Here is a 20,131-nt window from a genome sequence, read left to right as displayed (position 1 = left end):
CTCTAATCCCACATCCAGCCAGTCACCACGTTTCTGTTTTCGCCAAGGACTTTCTCCTTCAGTTCCACTGTGCCAAGAGATCTGATTGTTCTTTTACTGGGCTGCTGTGAAGTAAGCCATTGTAATTCTGATTACTTAAAAGACCTCACTATGGTCAGGCTTCAGATTTTAGCAAATATAATTGTCAAGTTCAGGCCATACAGTGTTCTTTTAAAACAACTCCAATTAAATTTTCCTAGAAGGCAGACAGGCTTTTAGAAGATCTTTCTTTACCCCTTCTTAATACTTCCCACAAATCAAATATTACCAAGGAACCAGCAATCTGCCTTAACTTGGGTTCTGTAGGAGAGTGAGTTCCTAGGTGAATGGGTACAAAATCCCTTTACCTTATCCAAGGCTGTATTACCCCTAGGCAGCATCAGATGGTGCTTAGGCTACCACCAGCAAGGCAAAGATGCCCAAGAAAGAGGGGAAAAAAGAGAGAGAGGCAGAAAGATTTTTGAAACAATCTGATATTGTATGTTTAAAACAAAAACACATAAGTATTCATTATGGGGGGGAATCAGAACTTGGTGACTTTAAAATTTAGTGTTCTCTTTATTTCAAATTACATCTAGGGCTGTCACTTCAATCCTTTCATCCTTGGGCCTCTGAGGTCTTTATCTGACCTGGCCTGGCCTATCCCTTAGGCTTCCCTCCCAGATGCAGGAGAAAAATGCTCTGAACAGTCCAAGCCTGGGTTTTGCTACTTCTCTTTGGGAAATGAATTTGCCCCAGGTGAAAGGTATTCACTAAATAGTTGGAGAATGAAGTCCCTTGTCAACTCACCAAACAGGCTCAGTAGCTCAAACTTCAACGGGGTCAATTTCCCCCCATACATGGAGATTGGCCTTAAGGGGTTTGCCCTTGAGTTCAACTCTTTTTTGGATTGGCTTGACTCCTCTGAAACAGGACAGAAACCATTCATGAAGTTCCTTTTGGAACACAATAAAGGCCTACAAAGTAATGGATGGTATAGCTCTTCAGAAGAAATGCTAGCCAGTTTCTACTGGGGCATGTTTGTATTTAAGAAATGAAGGATCCCCAACCCTGTAAATGAAAGAGCAGTTATCAAGAGATGTAGAAGGAATAAGTGTGTTTTCTTTACCATTTTTACTAATATATTTCAAGAATTCTGTTCTTTCCAAGAAAAATAGAGACAGAAATTATAGTATTTATCTTTGTGGATATATGTCTGTGCAAATGATGTGTGATATTTTATGAGAAGGTGTGAACGTGTATACAGGACTAGAGTGTGAACTACTGATATGTATATGTAATTGATGTATGTTCAATATCTGTGTTTGTGTGTGTTTCTGAATGTGAATGCAATCCAAACAAGAATGCGAGTTTACAAATGTTTGGGTATTGAAAAGGTTAACCACACACAGCCAAAGCAGGTGTTTTAATGAGTTCCCAGATATTTAAATAAGTGTCTTGATTTTCTTCAAGTAAAGAAAGTACAGAAAAAAGAAGTGGATTATTCCTTTTTCTCTTGGTTTAACAGCAGAAAGTACAGTCTATCAGCTGTGGGATATATATAGTTTAAATTTTTTTTTTTTTTTTTTGTAGTGGGGAAATGATCATTGCTAGTGTAGATGAGAAATGAAACCTTCCTGGGAGGAAGTTTCCTGCCTTTATTGCTGATCTCTGTGCCTGGTCTAATTACTAAAAGCTTAAACTTGGGTTGTGGGGAATTGAGAGGGAGAAGCTCTTTTTCAGAGAGTAATTGGAGAGAATCAGGAAACCGGTGGAGGAAGGCAGGAGAGAGTGTGGATGACGTGGAAACTAACGGTTACTAAACAGAAGCTCAGCTCAGATTTCCTCTGATGAGTTCCAAGGGAAAAAGTGTGGTTTGGGGTGAGTTGGTGGCAGGGCTGCAGTTTTCTGCAAAATAGCTGGCAGAGGAGCTGGACCCGGTAGAAAATTCCCTTGTCTGCCAGTTCGGTAAGAGCAGCTGGTGATCTATGTCCCTACATCTCTGCCTTTTCAGAGGGCCACTCCCAGCCCCATTTCACATGCATGAGCCAAGACCAATGGGCCGGAATGTGGCCAGCGGGAAGGCGCTGGGCGCCCAGTGTGGGTGAGTGGTGCAGGCACCTGGAAAGCCTGTGGCATTGGCTGCAGAGGCCTCATTGCTGGCCTCGTCTGGGGGGAGGGAGGGGCACACTGTCCGTCCGGACCAGGCAGGGTGCAGGGTCGTTAGGAAGAGGGTGATGTGGTGTGTACTAGCCCAAGGAAATGGCTGCTTTTGTTTTCACCCAGTAGGAAACGACCCGAATCCATTAGATTCTGGGCAGTTCAACTCGGCACAGTTTGAGCTCTTGGAAGCTCAATGCTGAAAAGGCTACTTGTGTGGATTTGTGTCCCAAACACCATTGTGCAGTGTGCCCATCTTTTATGCATTTAAAGCTTGTCAGGCTGGTAATCTAAAGCAGAGGTCTGGAAAACAGTAATGCCAACAGACATGGGGAATAGTAAAGTGCACCTGTAGAGTTAAAAAATGCATGACCTGTTCCCTCAAAGAGTGAACACAGGAGAAAGGCCCATCCTGGAGGGTGGCTGCTGAGTCGTAATACATAATTCACGGGCCCGTGCTGCTCCACGCAGATGGCGATATTAAATCGTGATTGATGCTAAGAGACACACAAGTCTCAGGAAGGTCTCCAAGAGGCTTCTGAATATTTCCATGTCTCTTGTGCCTTTCGGTTGTCTGTTCTACTGTGGTATAAAGCAACCTCCCCCCTCCCCATTTCCCAGCAACCCCTGCTGGGATTGCAGAACTTCACTCCTAAATAGATGAGATTCTTCAAATGTCATCACCCACCTTTTCTGCCTTTGAAGATGGCTGCCTTCCCTCCTGGGCCACAGGAAGCTGTTTACCTGCAGCCAGGCACTGCCGGGGAGGGGCGCCCGCTCCTCACAGGGCTGGGGACGGCTGGACAATGCAGCAGCACACTCTGGTGGTGGGGACCGGGCAGAGGGGACAGTGGGCAGAGAGCGCAGAAAAAACACAGACGTCCATTCAGCACAAAGCACCTTTGTGGAAATTCTGAGGTTGGAGCCAGTGGATTCTCTAATACAGATTTTTCCACTCAGTGTATAATGAAATAATAAATCAAATTTGCGGTATATGTGGAATTAAATGTTTGGGGGTTTTGTTTTGTTTTTTCTTAAAAAGGAAAAAAAAAAAAAAAAAAAGCTGAAATCACCCTCCAGGGCCTGTTCTGGCCCAAAGCTGAAAGTGCTTCCTCTGCACCACGTGTAATTGTTACCAGGCTGGCTTGTGGGTCGGCACCACAAAACCGCTATTGTCAGTTCCCAGAGTCTTGACTGCTGCTGCCGGGGCTGGGCTGGGAGACACCGAATAAAATGAGGGATTTATGAGATAAAGATAGAGATGGGAGGTTTGAATGAGGAGAAGAACATGGGCCAAGGAGGGGAGACAGGAAAAGACAGGGAGGTAGGTTCAGTTTGCAGTCTTGTTTTTTTTTAATCGCAGACCATGTAATTGGAAATATTTATGACCATGTTCTGGAATACTTTCATTTGTGCATCTGTGTGTGTAGTCGGGCGGGTAGGGGGAGGGATGAGCTGAAATAATCTCTTCCACCAAATGAGTAAGTAGGTTAGTCTTCTGGACTGCCATAAAAGGTCTGTAAAAGAGTTTTAATCAGCCACTGGTAGAGAAGAAAAGCAGGAGAGGGGAATAAAGGCTATAGCATATTTGAAGTTCTTTGGGTTGTTGGTTTCTCTTTCAGACCCACCCTGTGGAGGTCGTTTGAATTCCAAAGATGCTGGCTACATCACCTCTCCCGGCTACCCCCAGGACTACCCCTCCCACCAGAACTGTGAGTGGATCGTCTATGCCCCCGAACCCAACCAGAAGATTGTCCTCAACTTCAACCCTCACTTTGAAATTGAGAAGCACGACTGCAAGTAAGCACCATCCTGGTGGGACCCCACGGTGTATAGGTGACCATACGGTGGGACCCATTCATGACACTCATACTCCCCACCCCGCCCCACGCTCTTGTCACTTCAGTCACTGAAAGGCAGCACTTCTCACCCCAGGACCTGCTACTAACCAGTGGTGGACCCTGGCCCCAGAGAAACCTCAAGGTGACATTCTCTTTCCAAGTAGAAATGAAGGCGTAGTTGACCCCACAATGTTGTGGAAAGAGCCTTCTTGAGTGAAGGGTGTAAGGAATAGCACCCTGTCTTGAACGGCTGGCAGTGGAGGAGAATTTCCACGTGGGGTGGGGGTAGACTACAAAACCCCACCTCTCAACTTTGGGATGTACCTTCTCCTTGGAGATCTCCCCATCTCCACAGCTGCTACAAGTAGAAGCCCCACCAGCTTCCTTAATGAGATAGTAGCCAGATCCTCAAATGGGGACTTTCCTCTGCATCCAGTAATGGAGGATCAGTGTGTTATTTTATAAAGTGGCAGCTGGGCTCCTCATACAAAAAGAGTGAAAAATCTGAGCCTATATGGGCAGATCGAAGATTCATATTGATTCTTGATATCTGTGCCGCACAGGTTACAGCCTCAAAGTTGGTGTTATGGATTTGTTTAACAAGCACTGTTCTAATTGCTTTACAAATATTAATCCATCCACTTCTCACAATGGCCCTGGGAATTTGGTGCCATTATGATCTCCATTTTGCAGAAGAGACAATTGAAGCACAGAGAGGTTAAGTCAGTCACCTGAGGTGACTCAGCTGGTCTTACAATATCGGCTCTGCCATCTTGGAAGTGTCTAGCTTAGGAGGTACCAAGTGGACATACAGACATTTGTGAGTGTTTTACAAATGCCATGTTAACACCGAGGTCCCTGTAAGTTGAGATTGGGAAGCAGGCAGCATTGTAATGTCAAGAATGCAGATGTGCTTTGTACTGTCCAGTGAGCTCTACCTTGAAGTCTTTCCTCATGGAAACAAAAGTGAGAGTTTTCTATGCAGAAAAGAATGTGCCAACGATCACATTCTGCTCCAAATGCGCACCTAAGCATGCCGTTGCTCTGATAAGTGTTCAGTGGTCCCATATGATTAATAAATTGTCTGAGCAGTCCTTGTGATGAAGGCATTGTGAGTACTGAAAAATTAATAAAGGGGCCGGCTGGCGGGACGGGTACCTCGCCTGCGTTTCAGAGCAGGCCAGGTCTGGGCCAGCTCCTCCTTGAGGAAGAAACAAGGGCCCTCTTTAACTAGTCCTAGACTGTGAGGCTCGGTGAATTCATGTCATTATTAACCTCCTAGGGCTACTTTGCACCTCCGTAATGGTTTTCTCCTAACAAGAGGTAGTCTTTGTTGAAAACCAAAGGGTTTCCCGGCTGGATGCCTCATGTGATAAAGAGTCATAAGGTGGAGTTTCTCGTCCCAGACCCTCTCTTGACTCAGTGGGTGACATAGGGTAACTCATCAGCTCCTCGCTAAGTTCAATGCCCACCCTGGATACATTTGCTCAGCATCTCAAGGTTTCTGATTCCCTGGCAGTGAACTTTAGCAAGAATTTCTGTTAGAAGAGCTTCTTTATAAGGTGTCTGGGGTCCTGGCTCCTCTGGCTGGGCTGCAGAAAGCTGGCACAAACCAAAGCATAATGCACAGAGAGCTTGGATCTGAGCTCAAAGAAATTCGACTAAGCACCTCTCCCGACTGAGGGCCAAATTCTGTTATGCTTATGCCAGCAAGTCTCCCAGGGAAATTGCTAAGAGGTCATCTTGTGTATATTCATAGTGACAGAGGAAGAAGGAATGGCTTTTGGGAGGAAAAGCTGGGGAGCTGGGGAGCAGGGCTTAGAACATGTTGGAAAGGATGAGAGGCCAGGAAAACACTCCTCACCCTGCTTTGGGCTGCAGGGTGCCTCTTCCCCTCAGGACTCAGCCCCAGAGAGGGGGAGAACTGAAGGTCAAGGAGCCTCTGACCAGGAAGAGACAAGACATTGCCCCCTGCTGCAGTGGGAGCAGGAGAGGGCTGTGAGGGTGTCCTCTGGGTTACCATCCTCACTAAGTCGCTTCCAGTTTTTCTCCTCACTCCTCCGTCTCATGCTTCTGGCTTGAACTTAAAAGGTCAGGAAGGTTAGAAAAAAAATGTTTCTGGGGTCTGCTTCCCCCAGTACCAAATGTCAGAGAGGCTCTGTTGGGATTAAGCCACATCTACTTAACCTTGTCCTTAATTCTCTGTCCCTCCCCCTTTTTTCCTCCACTCCCCCTTTCTCTCTCTCTCATTAATTTTTGTATTTAGAAAGACACATCTGGTTTTCTCAGCCTCTCACTCTCCGATGTATTTTTGACATTTCCTCTTGGCCATTTGCATTTGGAATAAATGGGCTTCCCTCTCTCTGCTGCCTTGTTTTACTTTCTTGTGAGAGGAACAATTAATCTAATTGAAGTCCGGGAAGTTCTGCCTTGTTCCTGCTCTCCAGCCTGCTCCCTCTCTCTTCCATACTTCGTTTTCGTTCCAAGGCAGCTCCTGGGTTTGGAAGGCACTGACTGTCAGAGGAAATCAGCCTGCTTTCTCCTTTCATTTTGGGTGCATGTTTCGAATTGGATTTGGCTCTTAAGGCCCAGAAGGTGGGTACTTCCCAAAAGAAAACTACCCAAACTGTCCTGATGATAGAACACAGCAGCAACATCCCAGCAAAAAGGGGAAATGAGTAAGAAAATCAGGAAAAGAGGCCGGCCCAGCTGTGGAGAAAGGGCAGTGGTCAGCATGTGGCCTTCGGGTTTTCCCTTCTTTTTCTGTGTGCAGGATTAACCGCAAAGATTGCCTCATGGCCTGGGGACAGGGCCCCGATATATAAGGAGTATCCTGGGCTGCGGCCCCTGGGGCCTTGGCTCCCTCCACCTTGAAATCTACATCCCAAAGGTCGAGGCTGTTGCTGAGTAAACCCCAGACAGACCTTTTCCTCTAACTGCCATTTGTTAATTTTGTTCCCTCTAAGCTTGCTGTCTGCTTGGAAAATTTCACTCACAAGCCTCAGCCTTGCCTGAGTCGGTGCAATCCAAGGCCACCGTCTCTGGTGAGCTTCCCCTGACTCCTCCCTGCAGCCATTTGCAGGGATCCAAGCCCTGAGCACCCACAGGCTGTGCTGGGGTCTGTTTAGCAGCTGTGGGCAGAAACCGGAGGCTGCCGTGGCACTGCCAGGCTCCTGTGGCTGAGGGACAAAAGGGCAGGACTCAGGGCCGTCTGGGCAGACAGAGAGCAGCCACTTCATTCCCTGCGGAGCGGAAGATGCTTCAGCAGACAGAGGCCTTTCTTTTGAGTCATCAGCTAACAGGCTGAATGTTATGGTTTTAGAAACACATACACAAAGTTGAGGGTTTTTTCCATGTTGAAAATTTCAAATGTATGTATTTTTAAAAGCACCCGCCGGCGTATGATACACAGCTGATTCATGAGTCCTCAAACAGGCACGGCACCCACCATCCCAGAGGCTCACCCAAATAGAACCGAAATCAAGAGGCTGGGTCCTTTTAAGAACTAGTCATTTCCAGATGGGTTTCAGAAAGTGCAAGAGCCCCTAGAAAGACTTGAAAGAACATTTCTTAGCCTAAAAACCTCACAAGGAAGTCTATACTAATGATTTTATGTTATGTTCAGGACAATATCTCATTTACCGTATATGATTGAAGAACGGCATTCCATTTAAGTGGAATTTCCAAATACTGAAACATCCCCCTTTAAAATTCTGAAAGTTCTTTTTTTGAAGGGTTTCTGATAAAGAACATTCTAAATCACATGCTGCACTTCCCTGTCTTCTTAAATAAAACCAACACTAAGGGGAGTCAATTTTTTTCTTGATGACTCAAGCTTCTATTAATATTTCTAAACTTCACTTTTGTGACAGGGGCCAGGTAATGTCATATGTGGAACAGACAGATTTAGATTTGAATTTTTATTGACGTTTTAAACTTCCCAGGCCATAGTTTCCTCATCTGCAAAACTGTGATAATAACAACTACTTTGCAAGATTGCTGGGCCTTGTTTACGTAGATGCACGATGAGTTAGCAACTGTGTCCACATCTTTGTACTTTGTCATGGGAAAATTTGGGACTATTTTCTGTCGATGCTCCCACTTTCACTTCCTGTTGTGAGTATGCCTGCCTCCTGCAGTCTTCCTCTTGGGACTCCTTGTTACCTTTCTACTATGTGTTACCAATTTTGTTTCCGGAGGTCTTGCTGTCTATTGGGATGTTTTGGTTCTGGGTTCTAAGCTTTGCCCCAAGCCAGTGCAGAACCAGGGACAACATTTCTGGTTAGTTGGCTTCAGCCAGGCCACAGCAGAGTAAGCATGGGGAGTGATCCCAAAGTGACCAAGGGGAAGAGCAACAGAGCAGGGAGTTCTCAGCATTAATTTAGCAGCTCGTGATCTTTTCTTCTGAACTCCCTCACATCCTCCCAGTCTGGATATTTAAGGTTTTGGTTGGGCCGGGCGCGGTGGCTCACGCCTGTAATCCTAGCACTCTGGGAGGCCGAGGTGGGTGGATCGTTTGAGCTCAGGAGTTCGAGACCAGCCTGAGCAAGAGCGAGACCCCATCTCTACTAAAAAATAGAAAGAAATTATATGGACAGCTAAAAATATATATAGAAAAAAAATTAGCCGGGCATGGTGGTGCATGCCTGTAGTCCCAACTACTCGGGAGGCTGAGACAGGAGGATCCCTTGAGCTCAGGAGTCTGAGGTTGCTGTGAGCTAAGCTGATGCCACGGCACTCACTCTAGCCTGGGCAACAGAGTGAGACTCTGTCTCCAAAAAAAAAAAAAAAGGTTTTGGTTATTGGCCTCTAAGTGTCCTAGATGAACAAGGCTCTCTTGTGTGTGTTTACAGCCAAAGGAGCCTCCTGCATCTTGGAAGATGTGTCTGTTTCTCCCAAAGTAAGGGATGATATCTTAGAAAGTATCCATTTCCCAGGTTGTTGAATGGATCATCATAAACAGAGGGAACAGACCAGACTTCAATAATCTGGCGTCTCCCCACCCAGCCGGCGGTGTTCCCTGTGCTCGGGGAACACCATCCATTCCTTGCAAACAGCCAAATGCCAGGCCATCTTGCATCCGCGTGAGCCCCTGAGTTCCTGAGCTCAGAGCCTCCCCCGCTTCCCTCCACAGTGTCCAGCTGGAAGCTCCCCTCCTCTTTCCCTCAGTTTCCTTGCTTCCTCCAGATCTCTTTTATCAGCCCCTGCTCTGGACTCCCAGGGCATTGGATACTGCCTGAGTTGTCTGTTTTTTGTTCACATGTGGTCATCTTGTGTTTTGAGCATGTAAATTCTCCAAGGGTATGGACCACATATTTCATTTCTAAACTCTAAACTACAGCATCTAGTTGGGGACATTGCTAAGCAAATGTGTGCAGGTGATTGTTTTAGTGATAATTTTACATTGGTGATGCCAGGCAATAGGTCAACGTGACCAGAACCCGCACTGGAAGGCAGACACATCTCTTTTCCCCATCCATCCATCCATCCGAGGATATGACATCGTGACTGCAGGAGGATAGGATACAGGCTATGAGTGTCACTTCCACCCTGTGACTTGGGTCTCTCACCAACAAAGGGGCAATAGACCATTCTTTCATTCATCAGGAAATAGTTATTAAACACCTACTATGTGCTAACCACAATGGTCGCATTGGGAATACAGTGATAAGTTGTACTCTTTGCCCTCTCCCCCATGGAGCTGAGAGTTTGGGAGGAAGAGGCAAGCGAAAAGATGATTATTGACATCTTTTGGATGTCACATCTGGAATATTCCCTATGAGCCTGGAACTTCGGTAAGCACTTTACACTCATTATCTCATTTAACCTTTACACATACACACACACACCCCTGCGCAGTTGCTGTAATTCTCTCTATTTTACAGATGAAGAAACGGGCTCAAAGAAGTTAAGGAACTGGCTGTGGTCCCACTCTCATAAGTGGCAAAGAGAGGATCTGAAGCTAGATGCCTTAATTTTCAATCTGTACTCTTTTCTTTACTCCTGAGATCTCTGCCTCCCCCACGCTGTGCGTCTGGTGGGGACATGCTATGGGCCTATTACGTGAGCCCACAGCACCCAGGCCCAGCCTCACCCTGGGAGATCAAGGAGGGCTTGCTGGAGGCAGTGACACTATGCGCACAGATCCCGAAGAAGTTAGCCAGGCAGCGGGGGAGTGCATTTGGCTGGTGGTCCCGGCAGACAGCAGCACACTCAAACACAAGAAGGAGAGGGGGTTGATGCCTTCAGGAACCAAAATAAGTGAACATGCCTGAATCCAGTTTCCTTCCCCATGAGCATTGTAAGAGTAGAATAAGAAGGGCCATCCTTGTGACTTGCTGATACAAAGCCTCTTCCTGGTGAAGAGGTGCCTGAACTATGCTAATTTAATTTTATTTCCTGGCCAGGCAACTTCCATCGTCTACCAGACGGTCTGTGGGCAGGAAGCAGGAAAGACTAAGATTATGGGGACTCTCTGCTGCCCCCAAGCCTCCTAGTCCATTGCAAGGTCTCTACAGTCTCCTACCCTACGGCTAGGGGCTCTCAGTTTAATGCCTGAAAGCGGGGTTTGGCCTAGGAAAGTCCAAGTAACACTTTGGATTAAGCTCTTCTGGTCAATTTCCTCCTACACAAGACTCTCTCTTAATCCAAGTCTCTTTCCTATGAATAGAGGGCGGGAGGCCAAATTGCCCAATGGGAGGTGTGGCTTCAGCTGGTGTCCCCCGCAGTCTCTGAAAAGCCAACAAAGCAGAGTAAGAGTTCTCTGTGGTTCAAGAGGGTGTCTTGTGCTCGCTCAGGAGAGACCCTTGGGTTGATTACTCATGAAATTATTACTGACATTATTATTTACTGCCTGCCCAACCGCAGAAATATTCCGATTCCCCCAAGGAACCAGTGAGCGGTAATGCTTCTCTGTATTGCAACAATCCTCCTAATGACAGAAACAGATCCACCTCCAGGTACGTGGTGTAGTAATGGGAACAAGTCCCGCTAACTCGAGCCCAGCTGGCCGCTGACCCCACGCTTACCAACCTTGACCGAGGGCTCCACCCAGCCACTTCACCTCGCCCGAGGAGTGGAGGAAAAACAATTCACAGATTGTTCTCCTCTTACCAAGGTTAAAGAGCAGTTGGGATTATTTTGGGCAGTTTGTTTTTAAACATGCAATGTTGCAATCATAACTGTCTCAATGCAAGCTTCACTGTGGATGTCCTTCTTAACAATGCATTTTAACTCCTGATTGAGAAAATCACTTGAGATTTTGTCATACACAATCCCACTTGTTCTGCTTCTCCACCCTGGCACCTTCTCTGAACCCAGAGGTCCCAGGGGCCAGCATCTCACCCCATGTAACTCCATGTAATTCTCCCATCTAATTACACCGGCTGAGAGTCTGTCTTAAGAAATTCAGTGGGAGCTCTAAGTGTGGAGGGGATGAAGAAAAGAAGGAAATATACCAAGTAAAGATTTTTCTAAAAAGGTATTTGTGTATTTTGCCAGAGTCATGAGTACTACGGAAAAAAAAAAAATACATTCTCTTTATTTTGTCCTTTTTAGTGGCAAGGGGATTTAAACCTTTGGATTAAGAGAAACTCAAGAGATAATTTAATTCCATTCTTCTACTTCTGCCTGGATAAATCATCCCAGAAAAAAAAAAAATATTAGCTGCCCTTGTCTTTTCTTCTAGACAAGAGCTTCCATAATCGTCTTTCATTATGGGACCTCGAGCCTCACAACTCATCTCAGTTGATTGCAGAGGAGATGGTTGTATTTAATTTACATAATCAAAATTTTTTCCTAGAAGGAGAATCCCTGAAAAATGTTAGCTGGGTCAAAATAAATTTTTTAAAAAGGAAGAAGGAAAAGGAGAAAGAAATAAATGTGAACTGTGCTTATTAATAGATTTGGAAGGGCAGCAGAGACTCCACATGATAAAGGAAAACCCACATGATTTTTTATGCCTTTTCTTCTAGCTTTGTAGCCAAGCATCTTGGCAGTCTTTAAATGTTTTTCTCCTTTGCCCCATTAGGGACGCAACTGTATGTTTGTAGGTCACATGGAGGGACTCTCAGTTAGAATTAGACAGTGATAGCAAATATTTGTTGAGCTCTTGCCAGGCCTGATGCTAAGAACTTTCTATGTTTAACTTCCACAGTGGATACTGGTGCTACTATTATGCCCATTTAACAGATGGAGACACCGAGGCCCTAAAGGTCACACAGACAGTAACGGCAGGGCTGGATTCAAAGCACAGCCCAAAGCTGCCTTTGTGTACCTGTGTCATCTGCTTAGAGCTGTCATCGGTTGTCCCAGTGCTTAGGTATTTGGGGCCTCTCTGGTTTCCTCAGATATCCTTGACAAGGCTTTTCTTTTCCTTTTCTCTTTTTATTCCTTTTCTTTGCCTCTTCCTGCCATGTGGTCACCTCCGGATGCCGGATGCCGGCGGGGCAGTCAAGGAGAGAGAGCTCCTTCTGTGTCTTTAAATGCAAGCTGGAGGCCTCTCAGTCAGTCGTCTCTGTCTGCCTCCCTGTCACCCACGTCCTGCTCCCTCAGCCCCAGCCCCCCTCGCCACCCTCTTCAAATTCCCTGCCATCCCCACCACCACCTTCACTTTCCATCTGGAGTCCGAAGACGTGAGGGCCAGTAATGGAGTGTCAGCGGAAGTAATTGATTCCTCACACCGAGAGAATTCTCCTGCCTTTAGTGTCAATGGAGCTGAACCAGAGCCTTGGAGGGTGAGCGAGACGTGTAAACAGTCCATGGCTGAGCTGTCAGGTCGAAGCTAGACACACCGGAGAGCGAGCGAGGGGGAAAACGGTGGAACAAATAATTGTTTTATTGGAAAGGAAAGGAGTAAATAATATTTCAGCCCAGGCACTGGCAGTTTGAAAGAGACGGTTGAGAGGCAGGAGCAGAAGGAGTCATGAGGCAGGCTTTTAATGGGAGAGATTTTCTTTGTCTCAAGGTAGGAGGCTCTGTCCCCACCCAACCCCCTTCTGCCATTATCATCATTATCATTAAAATAATTACCGTAACAATTACAGTTGATGAGACCTGAGGTTTATAGAGCACCTTTCATCTGAAAGTTCAAAGTGATTTATCTATGTGTCATCCCTTTGAGAGTGGTAGGAGGGTAAGAAAGTGTGATTATTTTTTGGATCTCATCCACTGGGAAACTGAGGTCCAAGCAGATACAGGATTTAGTCCAAGCCTCAGGGCAGGCTGCTGGGTTAAATGTTGGGGTTCTGACTTCTGTTCTGGGGGGTCTCTCCTGCTACCCTCTTCCCCGCCAGGGCCCTGATCCACGCGTGGCTCTTAATGGCCCATCCCTGGCACAGACGCCTCCTCCCACGCTGTGAGGGCCCCGCTGGTGGCTGCAGTGTGGTGGCCAGGCAGCTGCCAGCAGCCCCGTGCACAAAGCACACGGCCTGCTTATGGCTGTGGGATGAGTAAAGGTCCTTCAAGGTCTGACTCACACTGCTCCCATCCTGCTCAGAGACTTCCTGCAACCTGGTTCCCTTTCTTGTAGGAGCTCATGTCCTTTCGAGACATATTTCTTTGTGTTCTCACAAGCCTTTAACCAGGAGCACTCGGCATTCCCGAATGTTCACTGTTTCTACCCCCAACAAACCCTGACCAGTTCTTTCAGAGAGGAAGGGGCGTTTCAGTGATGGGGAGAGGCAGGTGCTGGGACATGCCTCGCGTGGACCGGGCTGCCTCTGCAGCCATGAGAGCACAGTGGCCGAGTGGAGGTCTGAGAGGAGGAAGCAGTTCCAGCTGACTGGCCACTGAGTGCTATATTCAGAATCTCCACCCTGGCGTGGCCGCGGCCCCTTCCTGCCTGGACATTTAGTGCGGGCCCATCATTTCCACACCACAGTGCTTTTGGCACAATAGTGACAAGTTTGCCCCTGGAGCCAGGAGAAGCCCTGAACTCTGTAACCTGAAGCTCCAAGTGACTGAAACCCACAAATGGGCCCGTCACACCTGCCATCTACTCCCAAACTGTCCCCAACTTGGATTTCTGTATGGCACGTTGTCCAGATGAGCTTTGTGTCTTCCGAGTTTTGTTATGGAGTCTGGATGCCAGCAAAGGGGAGTAGAAAAATGATTGGGCGTCTAAATCCTGGGAAAAACAAAAAGGGCTTTTCTGATGCCGTGATTGATTCTCTTGTGCCCAGCACACCTCTGTTCCCAGCAGGCTCCCATTTTTTGGACAGATGGGGAGGTTATGGTTTGGGGAGGTCACTGTTGGAGCCTCCGGGAGCCGGGATTAGTGAACACCTATCCCGGAGGGAACTGTTCACAACACCAAGTGGAGGGACACTTTCAGTTCACCGGGGGCCCCAGGGCGATGTGCTCTGATTTCCCCCTCAGTGGTTGCCAGTCACTTTATGCCCCTTCTAATCAGGCCCGAGAGGCACAGAGGCATGATCCCTGTTCCCATTTATCGGATGAGGCAAACTGAGGCATGATAGCTTGCTTGACCCAGGCCAGGACAATTTAGTGAGTTCCAGCCCTGCTGCTGCTGCCTCTAAGGAAGAAAGAAATGGATAGAACTTGCAGGCTCCTCTCACCCACTTTGTGCTCTGGTCTGAGTACAAAATGCTGGCAAGTTGACTGCAGAGGGTGAGGATTTTATAGATGCAGAGCAGACAAAAGAAAGACCCAGCAGTCACGCTGAAAGCAGCCGGCCCTGCAGCCTTAAACTTCACATTGGCACCGGTTGCCTAGAAAATCCTTCCTTACATAAGCAAACACGTTCCATCCCGGTGGCCTTCAGAGTGCTTGCTGGTCCAGGAGCAGAGCAGATCCGTGGCCATATGGCCTCAGGAATGTGTCTTGCTGGAAGGCCAGGTCAGTGGGGGAAGTGGTGTTCACCCAGAGGATCAGGGCAGAAGTGGTAGCGGCTTTGTTGTGTGCCCTTAATTCTCTGAAAGTTCACCTACAGTGAGACTTATCAGACACCCTGTCTGCAGCGGCCTCCTTCCTCACGTCGAGCGCCATTTTTGGCAGCCTGCTCCATGAGGAACAATGAGCCCGGCGGGGCCCTCTGCATCATCCCAGGGCTTCTGCGGAAAAACAACCCGCAATTATAAATAGATGTTATTTGTAGTTTCCATTTTCTTGCCTTCAAGGTTTTTTGGAATAATTCCTTCAGTTTGTTTTGGGTTATTCTCTTCGCATACTTCCTTTGCTGGGTGGTCAGATTTCCTCCCTTCTAAAGAGCTGTGGTGACCCTGTTTGCGAGGGGATTGTGGATAAGCAGCTCAAAATATCAGAGATTTGTGGTGGGCAGAAACGAAGGAAGAAAATGCAACTGCAAACAGCCGTTCTTAAAGAGGCACCTGGTCCTGCTGCAGATACACGGACAGAGTTTGGGAACTGCTTGGGGCTTTGCAGCCCCGTAACAAATAATAATAGCAGCAGTATCAATTCACGTCTACTCACTGAGCACTTACTATGTGGCAGGTACTTCTGCACATGCTCCGGGCTGGGAAACATCCCTAACTTCAAGTTCTTGCTGTTGTTTCTTTTCTCTGTTTTTATTGGCCCTGACCCTTGGGGCCATTGACCATATCCCCCCGTCTCCTGCCTGGCCACCTGCATGTCTAACCACCTGCTCTGCCACTTGTGTACCCTCATCCCTACCTAACATGCTGAGCTACTGATGTGCGTCAACTCTGCAGACCCCCACCCCCACCCCAGGTCCGTGGAAAAATGGTCTTCCATGGAACCGGGATGGCTGCATTAACTCACCAACCTGTAGGGGGATTCGGTACCTTGCTGTTCAAGACACAGCAAATGGAAGAGGGGTGGTTTTGAACCCATCTGAGCCTGGACTCAACAACACGAGATTGAACTAAAATCTCAAAAACTCAAGTGACTGATGCACTGTTGATGGATTTGTGTGTGTGTAGGGGGCCTTTCTAGAAACCTAGCCCCAAGCTTGGGGGCACTGAGACTGTCTCTAACTGTGGCTTTTAATTTTGTCTTTTCATGTCTGGTGCTCAGAGCATCACACGTGTGTAACTCTTTTCTTCCCCAAGTCCACCATCCCATTTTGTCGAACAGTGGTAGTAAGAAAAATCACTAGTGTCTCTCATGTGTTTTCTAAGGCATCTGACACTGTGCTGGGCCTGTGTCTACCTTCACAATCCTGCCACAATCCCAAAAGGTGGGGACTGATATTATGTCCATTTTATAGATTGAAAAACTGAGACTCAGGTTAAGTACTTTGCCTGCAGTCACACCACTAGCAAGTGACAGAAACCAGCTGGATCTATCCACAAGGCCCATACACTAAGTGTACAGTATGTACAACACTCTCAGACAGATACGTTTTTGTGTAACAGTAATTTAAGATTTCTTTTGTCATAGACCCCTTCCCTAGGAAAATGCGCGTATACACAAACACATGAAATTTCAGCACATGACTACAGGGGTTTGTGTGCCAACCCACTGAAACTCATGTGTGGCCCCTACTACAAATCCATGGATTTTAGAATATGTGTTCTAGATGATACTTTAAGAGCTTATAAATACACAGGATGCTGTTTTCTCACTCAATGGACCATATGTTCACAAATGAATATATGTGCTTATAAAAATACTACACTTACAAAAATTAGTATGTTATCCCATCTGAACATTTACAAGCTAGATTTCTACCGGGTGAGTCTTGAAACCGTGAATTCTAAATCACTGTTCCTGTTGGTGATTTGTCTGTTAATTTTGCTAAGTCCTGCAGATGTCGTTTAAGCAGAGCAACAAGATTTTTTAAGTCTATTTCATACCTTATACCCATTTTGTGGAAACCTGAGGCCAAAAGGATTCTTTCTACCTGGTACCTGCTGATGCTATTGTGCTGTGGCAATCTGGTGTTTTCACCACTCTCAGATCTTTATTCCCCAAGGAAAGAAAGAGAGGGAGGTGGGGTGTGTATGCCTTGGAGCTTGATTGCCTGGTTCAAAGCCTGCCTCTGAGCTGTCCTCATCATGTGACCTTGGGCAAGTCACCTAACCTCTCTGAGCCTCAGAGTCTGCATCTGCAAATGCATGGTAATTGTAACAGGCAGGGCCCAGTATGTATTAAATGAGAATTAGATGAAATAATATCTAAACTGAGAGCCTGGCCCATAGTAGATGCTCAATAAAAGGTGAGCACGTTTCATGATATACCAGTTTCTTATTACACGGATGGTACCGATGAAAGGGAGAAATTCAAGGAAATGAAATTTACTTTGTGAAAAATCTAACCCGACAACAAGCCAGTTTCTTCATAAAGCCTGGGTGTCCATACTGAGCCCAAGCGGCAGGTGGCCTGGCGTTGGCCCGGAATTGACTGGAGACCTCAGCATTGTGCAGACCCGCCTTGCAGCGTCTTCATTTATCAGGCAGCTCCTTTGTTGGGAAGTCGTCCGCATTCCTCCTAGTCTCCTCGCAGGTTTTAATGTAAGGATTAATAAGACAGTGTTTGTAGATGTCTTTGAGCTTCCTGGAAGAAAGGCGCTCCAGGAGGTGATAAATTCTCTGGCCTGGATAATCTACTCATGAAATATGGAACTTTGAAAGTGTGAGAAAAATCTCAAATCACTTTGACAGCATTTTAATTATAGTTGATTTGTTTGCCGCTAATAGTGAAAATGCTGTCAGCATGATTTGAGATGTTTCTTCCACTCAAAATGTTATATTTCATGTTTTTGAGTCACGAGGCAACATTTTGGTTTTCAGATACAACCAGAATAGCTCAGTAAATGTGTCCGGGCACAAAGGCAGAAAGTATAAAATGGACCGACACAGCAAACCCCTCAGAAAGCATCATGATAGCATGCGCCCTTCTTAACGTGGAACACTGACCTCAAAGCCCGTATTCATTTATTCACTTAGCAAAAACTTAGTGAGTTCTCCTATGTGCCAGGCACCAAGTAAATCTTATAAATTCAACAGTGAAAAGACAACCCTTGCTCTCATGATGCTTACTGCCTAGTGCAGGAGATAGATCGTAAACAAATAAGTATGTTGACAAGACCTTTCCAGATTGTAATAATAGCTATAAAGGAAGTAGAGGATGGCAAGGGCATGCTATCTGAAATAGGGTGGTCAGGGCAGGCCCCTCTGAGGAGGTGACACTGGCACTTAGGCCTGAAGGATGAGAAACAGACAGCCATGGACAAAACTAAGCAAGAGCATTGCAAGCAGAGGAAAGAGCAAGTGCAAAGGCCCGGGGGTTGGAAAGCGCATGCCATATATAAAAAGTCTCAAACGTTTTATGGTCCAAGCAGTGTGAAAGGAGGCATTGCCTGGTTGGCAAAGCTTATGACTTTAGGACTTGAACACAGATGTTCTGATGTGTAGACCCAAATCCCATAGAATGGACATAGTATCCTTACTTAGAGGACCTAAATACTCTATCTTTGATACAGAAAGCCCTTCACAAGTGGTTCTATGATGCCTCCTAAAGGTAAACTCTGACAGCAGCTAGACGTCATCCCCCCTTGGGAGAAGGGCCCCAGCTTGGTGAATCTTCCAGCACCGGTTCCACTGGGCAACCCAACCTTTAGTGTCCTGCTGGGAAGTGTCAAGCATGGATAGAGTTGTGGAAACTAGAAAGCCGCTTTTCATGTTTGCCTAGTGATGAGAGGAAGAGATGAGATTGTTGCTTTTTCATATCTCTCCCGTGGACTCTTAAAATTAATTCTACCATCAAGATTCCCAAGCCCCAAATATGGGTTTGGGGAGAGAAATGTAAGACTTTGACGTTGAGAAAGAAAGGAGAGAAAGCATTCTCTAGACAAATGCTCAATAGGCAGATGTCAGAATCCATGAGGAGAAAAGTCAAAAGGCACTTGGGGAACCATTTTAGGGAGAAAAAAAGAACCGGGAGTAGAGATGGCTACTTCAGCTCAGGAAAAAAATAAATAAAATAATAAAAGGTAGTGTTAAAGCTTTGAAAGGAATTTTTTCATTTAAGAGAGATTATGAATAATGAAATGCAAACACCATAGTTAATATGTCCGTTAGCTGGTTTATGTTGCCTTCCGGAGAATCAGTGATATGTTCTAAGAGGAGCAGCCTTTTAAGTCACCCCCCTTGACTATCGAGGGGGTGAGCTCTGAGTTTGTACCCCAGATTCCTTTACCAAACAAACACTGGATATCAGCTGCTAGATGCAAAGCCGTATTTATTCCAAGGCCACAAACTTCCTAAGCCTCTGCCGAACTCTTCACGAATGAACCTGACAACATACTGAAATTTCTAAGGAGATTTACTCCAGCTGTAGCAAATCCCTAATAATAAAAAATTTCCCCAAATGAGTCAGTCACACAGGAGGTAAATGAGACATTCTGTATGAAGTCAGCATGTCATTTGGAGTGTGCCCTTTATGTAAAAAGCCCAGCCAGAAGACCATGTGGTTAGGTGGGGCTTGTCCACAGGGCAGAACCAAACCAGGGGGCACTCAGCCACGAAACTGTAACTGAGTCGCTTCCCCCTCAAGCAGACCTTATAGGAAAAACCAGTTTTCCTAAGAAGTTCAAGTAAAAGCTGATTATTTGCTTCACAAAAGGATTCACCAGATGGGTACTTTACCTAACAAGCTCAGAGAGAAAATTTATGACATGATTGAATTATATGGCCCTTTTTCGAAAATGCATCCCTTCTGTAGATATGTATGTAGATATGCAAGGATGTATTTGTTGCTGGCCGCATTACAAAAAAGGATATCTGCTGAGTAAATTGAGGCAGGCTTCTCACTGTGGCATTTGGTGGGTAGCTTCATCACTGATTCTGTTAATCCCCTAAATTACTCTATGGGTGATTAGGCAACCAGATAAAACCTCCCACTTCTGACGAACAAGCCAGTGGGATGTCAGGGCCTCTCTTTGTCAGTCCCAGAGAAACGGGCAACACAAAGACTAGAACTATCTGGTGGTCTTTAAAAAAAAATTTTTTTTTAATTATTTATTGAGTGTAGGCTATGTCCTTGGCCCTACCCTAGGTGTTCTGACATACTGTGTCTTAGTTTGTCCTCACTCCAGTTCTGTGAGCCGGATGATGATCATGATGATGATGGCGATGAATTTATTTCTTTATCTGCTAAATCATGAGAGC

At 46.2% G+C, this 20,131-nt stretch overlaps 1 protein-coding gene across 5 annotated transcripts in view; it reads left to right on the top strand.

Annotated features, from left to right (window-relative positions):
* NRP2 (neuropilin 2) overlaps positions 1 to 20,131 on the top strand; it is a 115,845-nt gene that overhangs the window by 10,874 nt on the left and 84,840 nt on the right. For all 5 annotated transcript variants that reach the window (XM_069483811.1, XM_069483616.1, XM_069483716.1 and 2 more), the window contains exon 2: positions 3,801 to 3,978. In XM_069483811.1, coding sequence (XP_069339912.1) covers positions 3,801 to 3,978 — 178 coding nt within the window. The remainder of the gene's footprint in view (positions 1 to 3,800; positions 3,979 to 20,131) is intronic.

Source organism: Eulemur rufifrons, chromosome 1 (genome assembly GCF_041146395.1).
Source record: "Eulemur rufifrons isolate Redbay chromosome 1, OSU_ERuf_1, whole genome shotgun sequence".
Classification (NCBI taxonomy): Eukaryota; Metazoa; Chordata; class Mammalia; order Primates; family Lemuridae; genus Eulemur; species Eulemur rufifrons.
The sequence above is the reverse complement of the archived record's forward strand: the minus strand, read 5'-3'. Positions and strand labels throughout refer to the sequence as shown.